Genomic DNA, 17,756 nt, shown 5'->3' on the forward strand with positions numbered 1-17,756 from the left:
ATTGTAAAAGATAATATTCTGAACACATTTGCTGTGGTGTTTTGAGAATGAACAGGAAGAAAACAATAAAGTACATTATGAAATAATTGTCTATCTGCTGAGGCGTTGTGAGGTAGTAGATTGTATTGTTGTGGGGTAGTGATTTTACCCTGATCAGAAGATAACTGTACAATCTATTGCCTTCCCTGACCAGCAGAACAACTACTCTCAGGCAGCCATGTTTTTCTGTTCTCTGTTATGACCATAGCTTCCACTCATATCCACACTAGAACAACCTTTCAGAAGCTCTAGTCTATCTTGGTTAGGGTTAGCGTACTTGCCTCTGTGTCAAGGGACCCTGGTTGGAACATGTATCATTGATAAATGTATACAGTTCTGTGGTGTGGTTATCATTCTGTCAAGGCCCTCTCTCAAAACCAACTACCTGCTGTACTAGCTGAGGCCATACTGTACTAGGGGCTGACTAGCTGAGACTATACTGTACTAGGTGTCAGGACCCGGTTACGAACCTGGGTCTCCGGAGTGAGAAACAGTCACTTAACCAACTGAGCCACGAATAGTCAGCAGAACCCAGAAGATGAGGCAGACACAGCAGTACTTAAGACGGTGTATTTAATAAAGTAAAAAGGAGAAGTCCTTCAATACAAAAATTGCAAATCCAAAAGGTGGTAGGAATAGCACAAAAAAAGCCTCACAGAGATACTCAAAAACAAAATTCCACAAGAGCATCCACCGGAATCGACAAGAATACACAGAACACTAGGGCTGGGTGCTAACATACAAACACAGAGCACAGAACTGAGGAAACTAAGGGTTTAAATACAATCAGGGGAAACGAGGCACAGGTGCAAATAATAATGGGGAACAAGGGAAAAAACATAAGGTCAAAAAGCACAATGGGGACATCTAGTGACCAAAACCCGGAACAACCCTGGCCAAATCCTGACACTAGGGGCTGACTAGCTGAGGCCATACCGTACTAGGGGCTGACTAGCTGAGGCTATACTGTACTAGGGGCTGACTAGCTGAGGCTATACTGTACTAGGGGCTGACTAGCTGAGGCTATACTGTACTAGGGACTGACTAGCTGAGGTTATACTGTACTAGGGGCTGACTAGCTGAGGCTATACTGTACTAGGGCTGACTAGCTGAGGCTATACTGTACTAGGGGCTGACTAGCTGAGGCTATACTGTATTAGGGGCTGACTAGCTGAGGGTATACTGTACTAGGGGCTGACTAGTTGAGGCTATACTGTACTACCTGCTCCAGAGCACTCAGGACTTCAGAATGGGGTGATGGTTCACTTTCCAACAGTACAATGATCCTAAGCACACAGCCAAGATCACGCAGGTGTGGCTTCGGGACAAGTCTCTGAATGTCCTTGAGTGGCCCAGCCAGAGCCCGGACTTGAACCCGATCGAACATCTCTGGAGAGACCTGAAAATAGCTGTGCAGTGACGCTCCCCATCCAACCTGACAGAGCTTGAGAGGAACTGCAGAGATGAATGTGAGAAACTCCCCAAATACAGGTGTGCCAAGTTTGTAGCGTCATACCCAAGAAGACTCTAGGCTGTAATCGCTGCCAAAGGTGCTTCAACAAAGTACTAAGTAAAGGGTCTCAATACTTATGTAATTGTGATATTTATTTTATTTTATATAAATTAATGTCTAAACCAGTTTTTGCTTTTTCATTATGGGTTATTGTGTGTAGATTGAGGGGGAAACAAGGTATATTTCTGTTGCTTCAGAAATGTATTTTCTGCATGTTCCATTTTGGTGTAGAGTTACGCTACTGTTCAAACGTTTGGAGTCACTTAGAAATGTCTTTGTTTTTGAAAGAAAAGGAAAAAATATAAATATATATACATACTGTAGCGACCTGTACTTACCAGTACCCAGTGTTTGCTGGGTCCGACATGCCAATCAACCTGCTATCTGCCAATCACGGGAATGACTGGAATGTTCTGATGCCGGGCATCCTGGCAGAGTGGCGTGGGGGGGGGTTGGAAGTTAAGACCAGGTTTAGCCATTGTTCTTTCTCTTACGTCTGGCCTTCACAAGAGAAGGTCACGGTTGGCTTGTGGGGTATCTTTCGTTTATTTGGCGTGGGCTACGGCCAAACAGTAGCCTGTGTGAAGTTGGGTTAATAAACCGTCAATTCGTAAACTCAACCCTCTGTCTGGACAATTGTTCCTTTATGATCTAGTCAGGTCATTACAACACATACACATGCCCACATATACATTAATGCTCAAAAGTTTTGGCTTCCGTGTTTTTGAAAGAAATGCACATTTTTTTTTCCATTAAAAGAGCATCAAATTGTTCAGAAATACAGTGTAGACATTGTTAATGTTGTAAATGTCTATTGTAGCTGGAAATGGCAGATTAAAAAATAAATAATAATAATATCTACATAGATGTATAGAGGCCCATTATCAGCACTCATGTGTTTCAATGGCACGTTGTGTTAGCTAATCCAAGTGTATACTTTTAAAAGGCTAATTGATCATTAGAAAACTGCAAAAGAGTTATGTTAGCACATTGGAAAACTGTTGTTCTGATTAAAGAAGCAATAAAACTGGCCTTCTTTAGACTAGTTGAGTATCTGGAGCATCAGCATTTGTGGGTTCGATTACAGGCTCAAAATGGCCAGAAACAAAAATGTTTTTCCTGAAACTCGTCAGTCTGTTCTTGTTCTGAGAAATGAAGGCTATTCCATGTGAGAAATTGCCAAGAAACTGAAGATCTGGTACAACGCTGTGTACTAGTTTGAGGTGAGGGAGAAAGTGTGGTGGAACAAGTTTTGTTAGCATTGTTAAGTATCTTGCTATAGTAGCTGGATCTAATGATCTGTTAGCTAACCAGAGAAATGTTGAGCAACATTAGCCTACTCATGTGATCAAATAATTGAGTTTATGGTGTGAAAATTGGCTGGCAAATGAAGTCAGACAGCGAACGTTACAACATCAGATGAGCTGACATTAGTAACCGAACCAATTTGCTATAGTATTAACTGGTAGCATTATACGACTCCTTGCCGTTCCTCAAGTTATAACGTGTTAGTTGCTTACTGGACCCTGCACTGTGTGAAATGTTAACTAGTTATAGTTAGCTAACGAACTAACTACTATCTGTGAACTAATGTTTTCCCTCTACACTATGTGGTTAATTTTCAGAATGAGATAATTAGGTTTTCTAGGTTAGTCTATGGCTGTCTGAAGTGGTTCTCAATCAGAGGCAGGTGTTTATCGTTGTCTCTGATTTCACTGTGTGAAATGTTAACTAATTATAGTTAGCTAACGAACTAACTACTATCTGTGAACTAATGTTTTCCCTCTACACTACGTGGTTCATTTTCAGAATGAGAGAATTAGGTTTTCTAGGTTAGTCTATGGCTGTCTGAAGTGGTTCTCAATCAGAGGCAGGTGTTTATCGTTGTCACTGATTGGGAACCATATTTAGGCAGCCATATTCTTTGAGTGTTTCGTGGGTGATTGTCCTTGTTCCTGTTCTGTGTTAGTTTACACCAGTATAGGCTGTTTTCGGTTTTCACATTACGTTTGTTGTTTTTGTATTTGATTAGTGTTTACTTTGTTTCATTAAACATGAATCACAATAGCCATGCCGCATTTTGGTCCGAATCTCCTTCACCTAAAGAAAACCGTTACAGTTATCCTCCATGATTTAACAATGGAAATAAGTCCCAGACTGTATTGTGTGTTATCCTTCATGATTTAACAATGGAAATAAGTCACAGACTGTATAGTGTGTTATCCTCCATGATTTAACAATGGAAACAAGTCACAGACTGTATTGTGTGTTATCCTTCATGATTTAACAATGGAAATAAGTCCCAGACTGTATTGTGTGTTATCCTCCATGATTTAACAATGGAAATAAGTCCCAGACTGTATTGTGTGTTATCATCCATGATTTAACAATGGAAATAAGTCCCAGACTGTATTGTGTGTTATCCTCCGTGATTTAACAATGGGAATAAGTCCCAGACTGTATTGTGTGTTATCCTCAATGATTTAACAATGGAAATAAGTCCCAGACTGTATTGTGTGTTATCCTCCGTGATTTAACAATGGAAATAAGTCCCAGACTGTATTGTGTGTTATCCTCCGTTATTTAACAATGGAAATAAGTCCCAGACTGTATTGTGTGTTATCCTCCATGATTTAACAATGGAAATATGTCCCAGACTGTATTGTGTGTTATCCTCCATGATTTAACAATGGAAATAAGTCCCAGACTGTATAGTGTGTTATCCTCCATGATTTAACAATGGAAATAAGTCCCAGACTGTATTGTGTGTTATCCTCCGTGATTTAACAATGGAAATAAGTCCCAGACTGCATTGTGTGTTATCCTCCGTGATTTAACAATGGAAATAAGTCCCAGACTGTATTGTGTGTTATCCTCAATGATTTAACAATGGAAATAAGTCCCAGACTGTATTGTGTTATCCTCCGTGATTTAACAATGGAAATAAGTCCCAGACTGTTGTGTGTTATCCTCAATGATTTAACAATGGAAATAAGTCCCAGACTGTATTGTGTGTTATCCTCCATGATTTAACAATGGAAATAAGTCCCAGACTGTATTGTGTGTTATCCTCCGTTATTTAACAATGGAAATAAGTCCCAGACTGTATTGTGTGTTATCCTCAATGATTTAACAATGGAAATAAGTCCCAGACTGTATTGTGTTATCCTCCGTGATTTAACAATGGAAATAAGTCCCAGACTGTTGTGTGTTATCCTCCGTTATTTAACAATGGAAATAAGTCCCAGACTGTATTGTGTGTTATCCTCAATGATTTAACAATGGAAATAAGTCCCAGACTGTATTGTGTGTTATCCTCCATGATTTAACAATGGAAATAAGTCCCAGACTGTATTGTGTGTTATCCTCCGTTATTTAACAATGGAAATAAGTCCCAGACTGTATTGTGTGTTATCCTCCATGATTTAACAATGGAAATAAGTCCCAGACTGTATTGTGTGTTATCCTCCGTGATTTAACAATGGAAATAAGTCCCAGACTGTATTGTGTGTTATCCTCCGTGATTTAACAATGGAAATAAGTCCCAGACTGTATTGTGTGTTATCATCCATGATTTAACAATGGAAATAAGTCCCAGATTGTATTGTGTGTTATCCTCCTTGATTTAACAATGTAAACAAGTCCCAGACTGTATTGTGTGTTATCCTCCATGATTTAACAATGGAAATAAGTCCCAGACTGTATTACGTGTTATCCTCCATGATTTAACAATGGAAATAAGTCCCAGACTGTATTGTGGTGTGGGGGCTGTGCTTTGGCATAGTGGGTGGGGTTATATCCTTCCTGTTTGGCCCTGTCCGGGGTTGTCCTCGGGTGGGGCCACAGTGTCTCCTGACCCCTCCTGTCTCAGCCTTCAGTATTTATGCTGCAGTAGTTTATGTGTCGGGGGCTGGGGTCAGTTTGTTATATCTGGAGTACTTCTCCTGTCCAATTCGGTGTCCTGTGTGAATCTAAGTGTGCGTTCTCTAATTCTCTCCTTCTCTCTCTCGGAGGACCTGAGCCCTAGGACCATGCCCCAGGACTACCTGACATGATGACTCCTTGCTGTCCCCAGTCCACCTGGCCGTGCTGCTGCTCCAGTTTCAACTGAACCGCGGCCCTAGGACCATGCCCCAGGACTACTTGACATGATGACTCCTTGCTGTCCCCAGTCCACCTGGCCGTGCTGCTGCTCCAGTTTCAACTGTTCTGCCTTATTATTATTCGACCATGCTGGTCATTTATGAACATTTGAACATCTTGGCCATGTTCTGTTATAATCTCTACCCGGCACAGCCAGAAGAGGACTGGCCACCCCACATAGCCTGGTTCCTCTCTAGGTTTCTTCCTAGGTTTTGGCTTTTCTAGGGAGTTTTTCCTAGCCACCGTGCTTCTACACCTGCATTGCTTGCTGTTTGGGGTTTTAGGCTGGGTTTCTGTACAGCACTTTGAGATATCAGCTGATGTACGAAGGGCTATATAAATAAATTTGATTTGATTTGATTTGATTGTGTGTTATCCTCCGTGATTTAACAATGGAAATAAGTCCCAGACTGTATTGTGTGTTATCCTCCATGATTTAACAATGGAAATAAGTCCCAGACTGTATTGTGTGTTATCCCCGTGATTTAACAATGGAAATAAGTCCCAGACTGTATTGTGTGTTATCCTCCGTGATTTAACAATGGAAATAAGTCCCAGACTGTATTGTGTGTTATCATCCATGATTTAACAATGGAAATAAGTCCCAGACTGTATTGTGTGTTATCCTCCATGATTTAACAATGTAAACAAGTCCCAGACTGTATTGTGTGTTATCCTCCATGATTTAACAATGGAAATAAGTCCCAGACTGTATTGTGTGTTATCCTCCATGATTTAACAATGGAAATAAGTCCCAGACTGTATTGTGTGTTATCCTCCATGATGTAACAATGGAAATAAGTCCCAGACTGTATTGTGTGTTATCCTCCATGATTTAACAATGGAAATAAGTCCCAGACTGTATTGTGTGTTATCCTCCATGATTTAACAATGGAAATAAGTCCCAGACTGTATTGTGTGTTATCCTCCATGATTTAACAATGGAAATAAGTCCCAGACTGTATTGTGTGTTATCCTCCGTGATTTAACAATGGGAATAAGTCCCAGACTGTATTGTGTGTTATCCTCAATGATTTAACAATGGAAATAAGTCCCAGACTGTATTGTGTGTTATCCTCCGTGATTTAACAATGGAAATAAGTCCCAGACTGTATTGTGTGTTATCCTCCGTTATTTAACAATGGAAATAAGTCCCAGACTGTATTGTGTGTTATCCTCCATGATTTAACAATGGAAATATGTCCCAGACTGTATTGTGTGTTATCCTCCATGATTTAACAATGGAAATAAGTCCCAGACTGTATAGTGTGTTATCCTCCATGATTTAACAATGGAAATAAGTCCCAGACTGTATTGTGTGTTATCCTCCGTGATTTAACAATGGAAATAAGTCCCAGACTGCATTGTGTGTTATCCTCCGTGATTTAACAATGGAAATAAGTCCCAGACTGTATTGTGTGTTATCCTCAATGATTTAACAATGGAAATAAGTCCCAGACTGTATTGTGTTATCCTCCGTGATTTAACAATGGAAATAAGTCCCAGACTGTTGTGTGTTATCCTCAATGATTTAACAATGGAAATAAGTCCCAGACTGTATTGTGTGTTATCCTCCATGATTTAACAATGGAAATAAGTCCCAGACTGTATTGTGTGTTATCCTCCGTTATTTAACAATGGAAATAAGTCCCAGACTGTATTGTGTGTTATCCTCAATGATTTAACAATGGAAATAAGTCCCAGACTGTATTGTGTTATCCTCCGTGATTTAACAATGGAAATAAGTCCCAGACTGTTGTGTGTTATCCTCCGTTATTTAACAATGGAAATAAGTCCCAGACTGTATTGTGTGTTATCCTCAATGATTTAACAATGGAAATAAGTCCCAGACTGTATTGTGTGTTATCCTCCATGATTTAACAATGGAAATAAGTCCCAGACTGTATTGTGTGTTATCCTCCGTTATTTAACAATGGAAATAAGTCCCAGACTGTATTGTGTGTTATCCTCCATGATTTAACAATGGAAATAAGTCCCAGACTGTATTGTGTGTTATCCTCCGTGATTTAACAATGGAAATAAGTCCCAGACTGTATTGTGTGTTATCCTCCGTGATTTAACAATGGAAATAAGTCCCAGACTGTATTGTGTGTTATCATCCATGATTTAACAATGGAAATAAGTCCCAGATTGTATTGTGTGTTATCCTCCTTGATTTAACAATGTAAACAAGTCCCAGACTGTATTGTGTGTTATCCTCCATGATTTAACAATGGAAATAAGTCCCAGACTGTATTACGTGTTATCCTCCATGATTTAACAATGGAAATAAGTCCCAGACTGTATTGTGTGTTATCCTCCGTGATTTAACAATGGAAATAAGTCCCAGACTGTATTGTGTGTTATCCTCCATGATTTAACAATGGAAATAAGTCCCAGACTGTATTGTGTGTTATCCCCCGTGATTTAACAATGGAAATAAGTCCCAGACTGTATTGTGTGTTATCCTCCGTGATTTAACAATGGAAATAAGTCCCAGACTGTATTGTGTGTTATCATCCATGATTTAACAATGGAAATAAGTCCCAGACTGTATTGTGTGTTATCCTCCATGATTTAACAATGTAAACAAGTCCCAGACTGTATTGTGTGTTATCCTCCATGATTTGATTTAACAATGGAAATAAGTCACAGACTGTATTGTGTGTTATCCTCCATGATTTAACAATGGAAATAAGTCCCAGACTGTATTGGGTGTTATCCTCCGTGATTTAACAATGGAATTAAGTCCCAGACTGTATTGTGTGTTATCCTCCATGATTTAACAATGGAAATAAGTCCCAGACTGTATTGTGTGTTATCCTCCATGATTTAACAATGGAAATAAGTCCCAGACTGTATTGTGTGTTATCCTCCGTGATTTAACAATGGAAATAAGTCCCAGACTGTATTGTGTGTTATCCTCCGTGATTTAACAATCGAAATAAGTCCCAGACTGTATAGTGTGTTATCCTCCATGATTTAACAATGGAAATAAGTCCCAGACTGTATTGTGTGTTATCCTCAATGATTTAACAATGGAAATAAGTCCCAGACTGTATTGTGTGTTATCCTCAATGATTTAACAATGGAAATAATTCCCAGACTGTATTGTGTGTTATCCTCAATGATTTAACAATGGAAATAAGTCCCAGACTGTATTGTATGTTATCCTCCATGATTTAACAATGGAAATAAGTCCCAGACTGTATTGTGTGTTATCCTCAATGATTTAACAATGGAAATAAGTCCCAGACTGTACAGTGTGTTATCCTTCATGATTTAACAATGGAAAGAAGTCCAAGACTGTATTGTGTGTTATCATCCATGATTTAACAATGGAAATAAGTCCCAGACTGTATTGTGTGTTATCATCCATGATTTAACAATGGAAATAAGTCCCAGACTGTATTGTGTGTTATCCTCCATGATTTAACAATGGAAATAATTCCTAGCCTGTATAGTGTGTTATCCTCCATGATTTAACAATGGAAATAAGTCCCAGACTGTATAGTGTGTTATCCTCCATGATTTAACAATGGAAATAAGTCAAAGACTGTATTGTGTGTTATCCTCAATGATTTAACAGTGTAAATAAGTCCCAGACTGTATTGTGTGTTATCCTCCATGATTTAACAATGGAAATAAGTCCCAGACTGTATTGTGTGTTATCCTCCATGATTTAACAATGGAAATAAGTCCCAGACTGTATTGTGTGTTATCCTCCGTGATTTAACAATCAAAATAAGTCCCAGACTGCATAGTGTGTTATCCCCCATGATTTAACAATGGAAATAAGTCCCAGACTGTATTGTGTGTTATCCTCCATGATTTAACAATGGAAATATGTCCCAGACTGTATTGTGTGTTATCCTCCATGATTTAACAATGGAAATAAGTCCCAGACTGTACAGTGTGTTATCCTTCATGATTTAACAATGGAAAGAAGTCCAAGACTGTATTGTGTGTTATCCTCCATGATTTAACAATGGAAATAAGTCCCAGACTGTATTGTGTGTTATCATCCATGATTTAACAATGGAAATAAGTCCCAGACTGTATTGTGTGTTATCATCCATGATTTAACAATGGAAATAAGTCCCAGACTGTATTGTGTGTTATCCTCCATGATTTAACAATGGAAATAAGTCCCAGACTGTATTGTGTGTTATCATCCATGATTTAACAATGGAAATAAGTCCCAGACTGTACAGTGTGTTATCCTTCATGATTTAACAATGGAAATAAGTCCCAGACTGTATTGTGTGTTATCATCCATGATTTAACAATGGAAATAAGTCCCAGACTGTATTGTGTGTTATCATCCATGATTTAACAATGGAAATAAGTCCCAGACTGTATTGTGTGTTATCCTCCATGATTTAACAATGGAAATAATTCCTAGCCTGTATAGTGTGTTATCCTCCATGATTTAACAATGGAAATAAGTCCCAGACTGTATAGTGTGTTATCCTCCATGATTTAACAATGGAAATAAGTCAAAGACTGTATTGTGTGTTATCCTCAATGATTTAACAGTGTAAATAAGTCCCAGACTGTATTGTGTGTTATCCTCCATGATTTAACAATGGAAATAAGTCCCAGACTGTATTGTGTGTTATCCTCCGTGATTTAACAATCAAAATAAGTCCCAGACTGCATAGTGTGTTATCCCCCATGATTTAACAATGGAAATAAGTCCCAGACTGTATTGTGTGTTATCCTCCATGATTTAACAATGGAAATATGTCCCAGACTGTATTGTGTGTTATCCTCCATGATTTAACCATGGAAATAAGTCACAGACTGTATTGGGTGTTATCCTCCATGATTTAACAATTGAAATAAGTCCTAGACTGTGTAGTGTGTTATCCTCCATGATTTAACAATGGAAATAAGTCCCAGACTGTATAGTGTGTTATCCTCCATGATTTAACAATGGAAATAAGTCCCAGACTGTATAGTGTGTTATCCTCCATGATTTAACAATGGAAATAAGTCCCAGACTGTATTGTGTGTTATCCTCAATGATTTAACAATGGAAATAAGTCCCAGACTGTATTGTGTGTTATCCTCCATGATTTAACAATGGAAATAAGTCCCAGACTGTATTGTGTGTTATCCTCCATGATTTTATTCCTGTGCATGTATGGCTTTTTTCAAGTTTTGTGTGCTTGTTTTTAAAATGGTTGAATTAATAAACTAAACTACGAGCCCCTAACCAACAATGCAGTTTCAAAAATGTTTGGATAAGAGATAAAAGTAACAAGTTACTAAAGAGCAGCAGTAAAATAACAATAGCGTGACTACAGTTGAAGTCGGAAGTTTACATACACTTAGGTTGGAGTCATTAAAACTTGTTTTTCAACCACTCCACAAATTTCTTGTAAAACTATAGTTTTGGCAAGTCGGTTAGGACATCTACTTTGTGCATGACAAAAGTAATTTTTCCAACAATTGTTTACAGACAGATTATTTCACTTATAATTCACTGTATCACAATTCCAGTGGGTTAGAAGTTTACATACACTAAGTAAACAGCATGGAAAATTCCAGAAAATGTCATGGCTTTAGAAGCTTCTGATAGGCTAATTGACATCATTTGAGTCAATTGGAGGTGTACCTGTATTTCAAGGCCTACCTTCAAACTCAGTGCCTCTTTGCTTGACATCATGGGGAAATCAAAGAGATCAGCCGAGACCCCAGAAAAAAATTGGAGACCTCCATAAGTCTGGTTCATCCTTGGGAGAAATTTCCAAACGGCTGAAGTATAAATACCATGGGACCACTCAGCCGTCATACCGCTCAGGAAGTAGATGCGTTCTGTCTCCTAGAGATGAACATACTTTGGTGCAAAAAGTGCAAATCAATACCAGAACAGCAGCAAAGGACCTTGTGAAGATGTTGGAGGAAACAGGTACAAAAGTATCTATATCCACAGTAAAACGAGTCCTATATCGACATAACCTGAAAGGCCGCTCATCAAGGAAGAAGCCATGCTCCAAAACCGCCATAAAAAAGATTACGGTTTGCAACTGCACATGGGGACAAAGATCTTACTTTTTGGAGAAACGTCCTCTGGTCCGGTGAAACAAAAATATAACTGTTTGGCCATAATGACCATCGTTATGTTTGGAGGAAAAAGTGGGAGGCTTGCAAGCCGAAGAACACCATCCCAACCGTGAAGCACGGGGGTGGCAGCATCATGTTGTGGGGGTGCTTTGCCGCAGGAGGGACTAGTGCACTTCACAAAATCGATGGCATCATGAGGAAGGAAAATGATGTGGATATATTGAAGCAACATCTCAAGACATCAGTCAGGAAGTTAAAGCTTGGTTGCAAATGGGTCTTCCAAATGGACAATGACCCCAAGTATACTTCCAAAGTTGTGGCAAAATGGCTTAAGGACAACAAAGTCATTGTATTGGAATGGCCATCACAAATCCCTGACCTCAATCCTATAGAAAATTTGTGGGCAGAACTGAAAAAGTGTGTGCGAGTGAGGAGGCCTAAAAGTTACAACAGCTCTGTAAGGAGGAATGGGCAAACATTCACCCAACTTATTGTGGGAAGCATGCTACCCAAAACGTTTGACCCAAGTTTTAAACAATTTTAAAGGCGATGCTACCAAATACTAATTGAGTGTATGTAAACTTCTGACCCACTGGCAATGTGATGAAAGAAATAAAAGCTGAAATAAATAATTCTCTCTACTATTATTCTGACATTTCACAATCTTAAAATAAAGTGGTGATCATAACTGACCTAAGACAGGGAAATTGTACTAGGATTAAATGTCAGGAATTGTGAAAAACAGAATTTAAATGTATTTGACTGAGGTATATGTAAACTTCTGGCTTCAACTGTACATACAGGGGGTACCGATACAGAGTCAATGTGCGGGGGCACTGGTTAGTTGAGGTAGTATGTGCATGTAGGTAGAGTTATTAAAGTGACTATACATAGATGACAACCGAGAGTAGCAGTGGTGTGGGGAGGGGGGGCAGTGCAAGTAGTCTGGGTAGCCATTTCATTAGCTGTTCAGGAGACTTAAAACTGACTTGCCTAGTTAAAGAAAGAAATTATGGCTTGGTGGTAGAAGCTGTTTAGAAGCCTCTTAGACCTAGACTTGGCGCTCCGGTACCACACGCCGTGCAGTAGCAGAGAGAACAGTCTATGACGAAGGGAGGCTGGAGTCTTTGACAATTTTTAGTGTCTTCCTCTGACACCACCCTCTTCCTCTGCGTCAATCAAGACAAAGGAGATGCACGGCAAGCGATACCGGAGCACCAAATCTAGTTCCAAAAGGCTTCTTGACCGCTTCCACCCCCAAACCATAAGACTGCTGAAAAGCTCATCAAATGCCCCCCCCACCTTTTTTAACGCTGATGCTACTTACTGTATCTATGCATAGTCACTTTAACCCCACCTACATGTACATATTACCTCGACTAACCTGTACCCCTGCACATTGACTCGTTACCGGTACACCCTGTATATAGCCTCGTTATTTTTTTGCTCTTTTATTTTTTTACTTTCAATTTAGTTCATATGTTCTTAACTCTTATTTTTCTTCACTGCATTGTTGGTTAAGGGCTTGTAAGTACGCATTTCACGGTAAGGTTGTATTGTAAAGTGTTGATCTCATATTTCATGAGCTGAAGTGAAAGACCTCAGAAATGTTTCATATGTACAAAAAGCTTATTTCTCTCAGATTTTGTGCACAAATTTGTTTACATCCCTTTTAGTGAGCATTTCTCCATTTGCCAAGATAATCCATCCACCTGACAGGTATATCAAGAAGCTGATTAAACGGCATGATAATTACACAGGTGCACCTTGTGCTGGGGAAATAAAAGGCCACTCTAAAATGTGCAGTTTTGTCACACAACATAATGCCACAGCTGTTTCAAGTGTTCCGTGCCATTAGCATGCTGACTGCAGGAATGTTCACCAGAGCTGTTGCATGTATACTCACCAGACATGTCACCCATTGAGGTTGTTTAGATGCTCTGGATCGACACGTGTACGACAGCATGTTCCAGTTCCCATCAATATCCAGCAACTTCGCACAGCCATTATGGCCTGTGGAATGTTGTCCCACTCCTCTTCAAACAACAGCCTGATAAACTCTATGTGAAGTTGTGTTACACTGCATGAGGCAAATGGTGGTCACACCAGAAACTGACTGGTTTTCTGATCCTCGCCCCTCCCTTTTTTTTAAGGTATCTGTGAACAACAGATGCATAACTGTATTCCTAGTCATATGAAATTCATAGATTATGGACTGATGAATTGATTTCAATTGACTGATTTCCAATATATGAACTGTAACTCAGTAAACTCTATTAAATTGTTGCATGTTGTGTTTATATTTTTGTTCATTATACATGTGCGGTATACATAAATGTGTCCATTGTTTTTTAGCAGACCCTGAGCACTTCCATGTACATTTTGTTCCTGACGAAACAGTCCCCTCCAGTGATTTAATGAAGAATTGCAGGCAGCTGATTCATTACGAAACGCCCATTTTATGTCATCAGTATGAGACAGAATGAGGTGAAAGGTATCCCAACCTTAGTCTACTGTAAGGGCTATTCGGTATACTTGGCGCGTCCATACCCTAACTCCTAACCCTGACCTTAACTCCTAACCGTATCCTAACCGAAGCCATAACCCTTACCTAACCTTAACCCTTACCGTAACCGTTTAAAATGTCTACTTCAACGGGTGACGTCAGTGTCGGGACGTCCCATGGATCCCAGATAGCTTCGACCATATTTCAACCTGCTTTTAACCCATTTTCGGAAGCAGCAGAAGTCTGGTTGAGGTGAAAATTTGACAGGACAATGAATATCAACAGACTTATAGCTTTATCCAAATCTGTTCAATTTGGAAAGATTTTAACATCTAACGCAAGACATGCGGCGAAAGAAGTCACCTTACCTCACCGAACCATCAGAACTCATGCTAGGAATCTGGCCTACGCCAAGGACCTGTTCCTTGGCAAAGTAAACAAAGTAAGCGACTAGCTAGCTAATTTATGTATTATGCTTTTTAAATTCTAGATAAGGAATACAATGTTGATTTAGCCGTACTGTCTAAGAAATATGTGATAGCTTGCTCAGTTATTGTAAGTTAGAGCCACCCATAGCCATCTTTCCATTGTTGTCAGCTGTCACCTCTCGCCAGAGGCAAGCCATTTTTTGCCTTGAAAGACAATGAGAAAATCCTAAAAGCCAGTAGCTAGCTTGTCATAATAGCCCAGAAGGATAAATCAACCAAGTATCTGATTCGTATTGTGTGTCTCTCCTCCAGGCAGAGTGCTTCCCTATCCAGAGATTGGAAATGAAGAGCTGGAGGAGATCAACTCGTTTGTTGCTCCGGTAGAGAAATTCTTCACTGAAGAGGGTGAGACTGAGAGAAGAGACTGCTGTCCTTATACAAGACTCAGATTCAAAGTGTGGTTCTATTCTAATAGACCTTCAGACTGTGTTCCAGTGTTGTATTCTGAGACCTGTCCTTGTATTTCAGTGGACTCCAAGCGTATCGACCATGAAGCTAAGATTCCTCCAGAGACTCTGAACGGACTGAAGGAGCTGGGACTGTTCGGTATCCAGGTGCCTGAGGAGTATGGTGAGGAGTTTAATATCAGAGGAGAACAGGTCATAGCCTGTACAACAAACATTAGACCTATCGCTGGTAAGGTCTTCATACTGTATCAGAGACCATCTTGTTACTTCTGGACACACATTGTAACATGACGCCACTCAACATAACTTCCTGTCTCTTCCTAGGTGGCCTGGGTCTGTCCAACACCATGTATGCCCGACTAGGAGAGATCATCTCTCTCGATGGATCCATAGCAGTTACACTGGCTGCCCACCAAGCCATCGGACTCAAGGTAAAGAGTCCTGCACCGATAGACTCAAGGCTTTCTTTTATCTGTGTTGTATAATGTTACTGCTGTTTGTGAACCTGTGATGTCTTGCTGTATGTTAGGGGATCCTGATAGCCGGTAGTGAGGAGCAGAAGGCTAAATATCTCCCCAAGCTGGCTTCAGGAGAACATGTAGCAGCCTTCTGTCTCACTGAGCCTGGCAGGTACGTACCGTCTGTTTCACTGGGCCTGGCAGGTACAGTATGAACCTACTGAAGTACAGCCTTCTGTCCCACTGAGCATGGTAGGTACAGTACAAACCTACTGCAGTACAGCCTTCTGTCCCACTGAGCCTGGTAGGTACAGTACAAACCTACTGCAGTACAGCCTTCTGTCCCACTGAGCATGGTAGGTACAGTACAAACCTACTGCAGTACAGCCTTCTGTCCCGCTGAGCCTGGTAGGTACAGTATGAACCTACTGCAGTACAGCCTTCTGTCCCACTGAGCCTGGTAGGTACAGTATGAACCTACTGCAGTACAGCCTTCTGTCCCACTGAGCCTGGTAGGTACAGTATGAACCTACTGCAGTACAGCCTTCTGTCCCACTGAGCCTGGTAGGTACAGTATGAACCTACTGCAGTACAGCCTTCTGTCACACTGAGCCTGGTAGGTACAATATGAACCTACTGCAGTACAGCCTTCTGTCCCACTGAGCCTGGTAGGTACAGTATGAACCTACTGCAGTACAGCCTTCTGTCCCACTGAGCCTGGTAGGTACAGTATGAACCTACTGCAGTACAGCCTTCTGTCCCACTGAGCCTGGTAGGTACAATATGAACCTACTGCAGTACAGCCTTCTGTCCCACTGAGCCTGGTAGGTACAGTATGAACCTACTGCGACACTCCAGTGTTTAATTGCTCAATTGTAATTATTTCACCACTATGGCCTATTTATTGCCTTACCTCCCTTATCTTACTACATTTGCACGCACTGTACATAGATTTTTCTATTGTGTTATTGACTGTACATTTGTTTATCTGTAATTCTGTGTTTGTGTTGCAATGCTTTGCTTTATCTTGGTGAGGTCGCAGTTGTAAATGAGAACTTGTTCTCAACTGGCCTACCTGGTTAAATAAAGGTGAAATATAAAACACAACCTGCTAAAATCATTACCATCCTGAACCAACTCTGGATGACATCATTCTGCTTTTCGACCAGTCACATCATCTGGATCTGTTTGCCGTAAAGCAGTTTTTTAGCCACTGAAAAGCATTCCAACTTTTGTTATACCAACAAATGACAGAAGTAGTTGTGTATTTTAAAGCTTGGTTTTGTCATGTTCTCTGAATCTGACTGTTTCATGTGGATCCTGTATGTTTCAGTGGGAGTGATGCTGCATCCATTCAGACCAAAGCCACCCTATCAGAAGACAGGAAAACATTCCTGCTCAATGGGTCAAAGGTGAGACACATTATCCTCCTACCTGTGTTTTGCTTGTCAGTCATGTGTTCGCTAACTGCTGTTGGTACTTTGTGTTTGTGATGATTCAGTCTGAAGGACAGTTGTGTGACTGTATTTCCATGCTGTCCAGATCTGGATCTCAAACGGGGGGTTTGCAGACCTGATGACGGTGTTTGCTCGTACGGAGGTGGTAGGAGAGGATGGAGTGAAGAAAGATAAGATCACTGCCTTCATCGTAGAGCGAGCCTTCGGAGGGATCACCAGCGGAAAACCAGAAGACAAACTAGGCATTAGGGGGTCTAACAGTAAGATCACATCTAGGCATTAGGGGGTCTAACAGTAAGATCACATCTAGGCATTAGGGGGTCTAACAGTAAGATCACATCTAGGCATTAGGGGGTCTAACAGTAAGATCACATCTAGGCATTAGGGGGGTCTAACAGTAAGATCACATCTAGGCATGTTATTTATTTTATTTATTATTTACCTTTATTTAACTAGGCAAGTCAGTTAAGAACAAATTCTTCTTGTTTGCCTAGTGGAGTAAATGACAGTACTTGTGTTGGTGTTAGCCTAGTGGAGTAAATGACAGTACTTGTGTTGGTGTTAGCCTAGTGGAGTAAATGACAGTACTTGCGTTGGTGTTAGCCTAGTGGAGTAAATGACAGTACTTGTGTTGGTGTTAGCCTAGTGGAGTAAATGACAGTACTTGTGTTGG

General features: G+C 40.3%; 1 protein-coding gene across 1 annotated transcript; it reads left to right on the forward strand.

The window, feature by feature from the left end:
- Positions 1–1,917: 1,917 nt before the first annotated feature.
- On the forward strand, positions 1,918–17,381 carry LOC135530506 (complex I assembly factor ACAD9, mitochondrial-like). Its single transcript, XM_064958815.1, has 7 exons — positions 1,918–1,993; positions 15,014–15,106; positions 15,230–15,331; positions 15,493–15,599; positions 15,698–15,798; positions 16,960–17,038; positions 17,169–17,381. Exons 1-7 carry the CDS (start codon positions 1,918–1,920, stop codon positions 17,364–17,366), a joined length of 756 nt encoding a protein of 251 aa, XP_064814887.1. The 3' UTR covers positions 17,367–17,381.
- The last annotated feature ends 375 nt before the right edge of the window (positions 17,382–17,756 follow it).

Source organism: Oncorhynchus masou, unplaced genomic scaffold (assembly GCF_036934945.1).
Source record: "Oncorhynchus masou masou isolate Uvic2021 unplaced genomic scaffold, UVic_Omas_1.1 unplaced_scaffold_1356, whole genome shotgun sequence".
In the NCBI taxonomy this organism is placed as follows: Eukaryota; Metazoa; Chordata; class Actinopteri; order Salmoniformes; family Salmonidae; genus Oncorhynchus; species Oncorhynchus masou.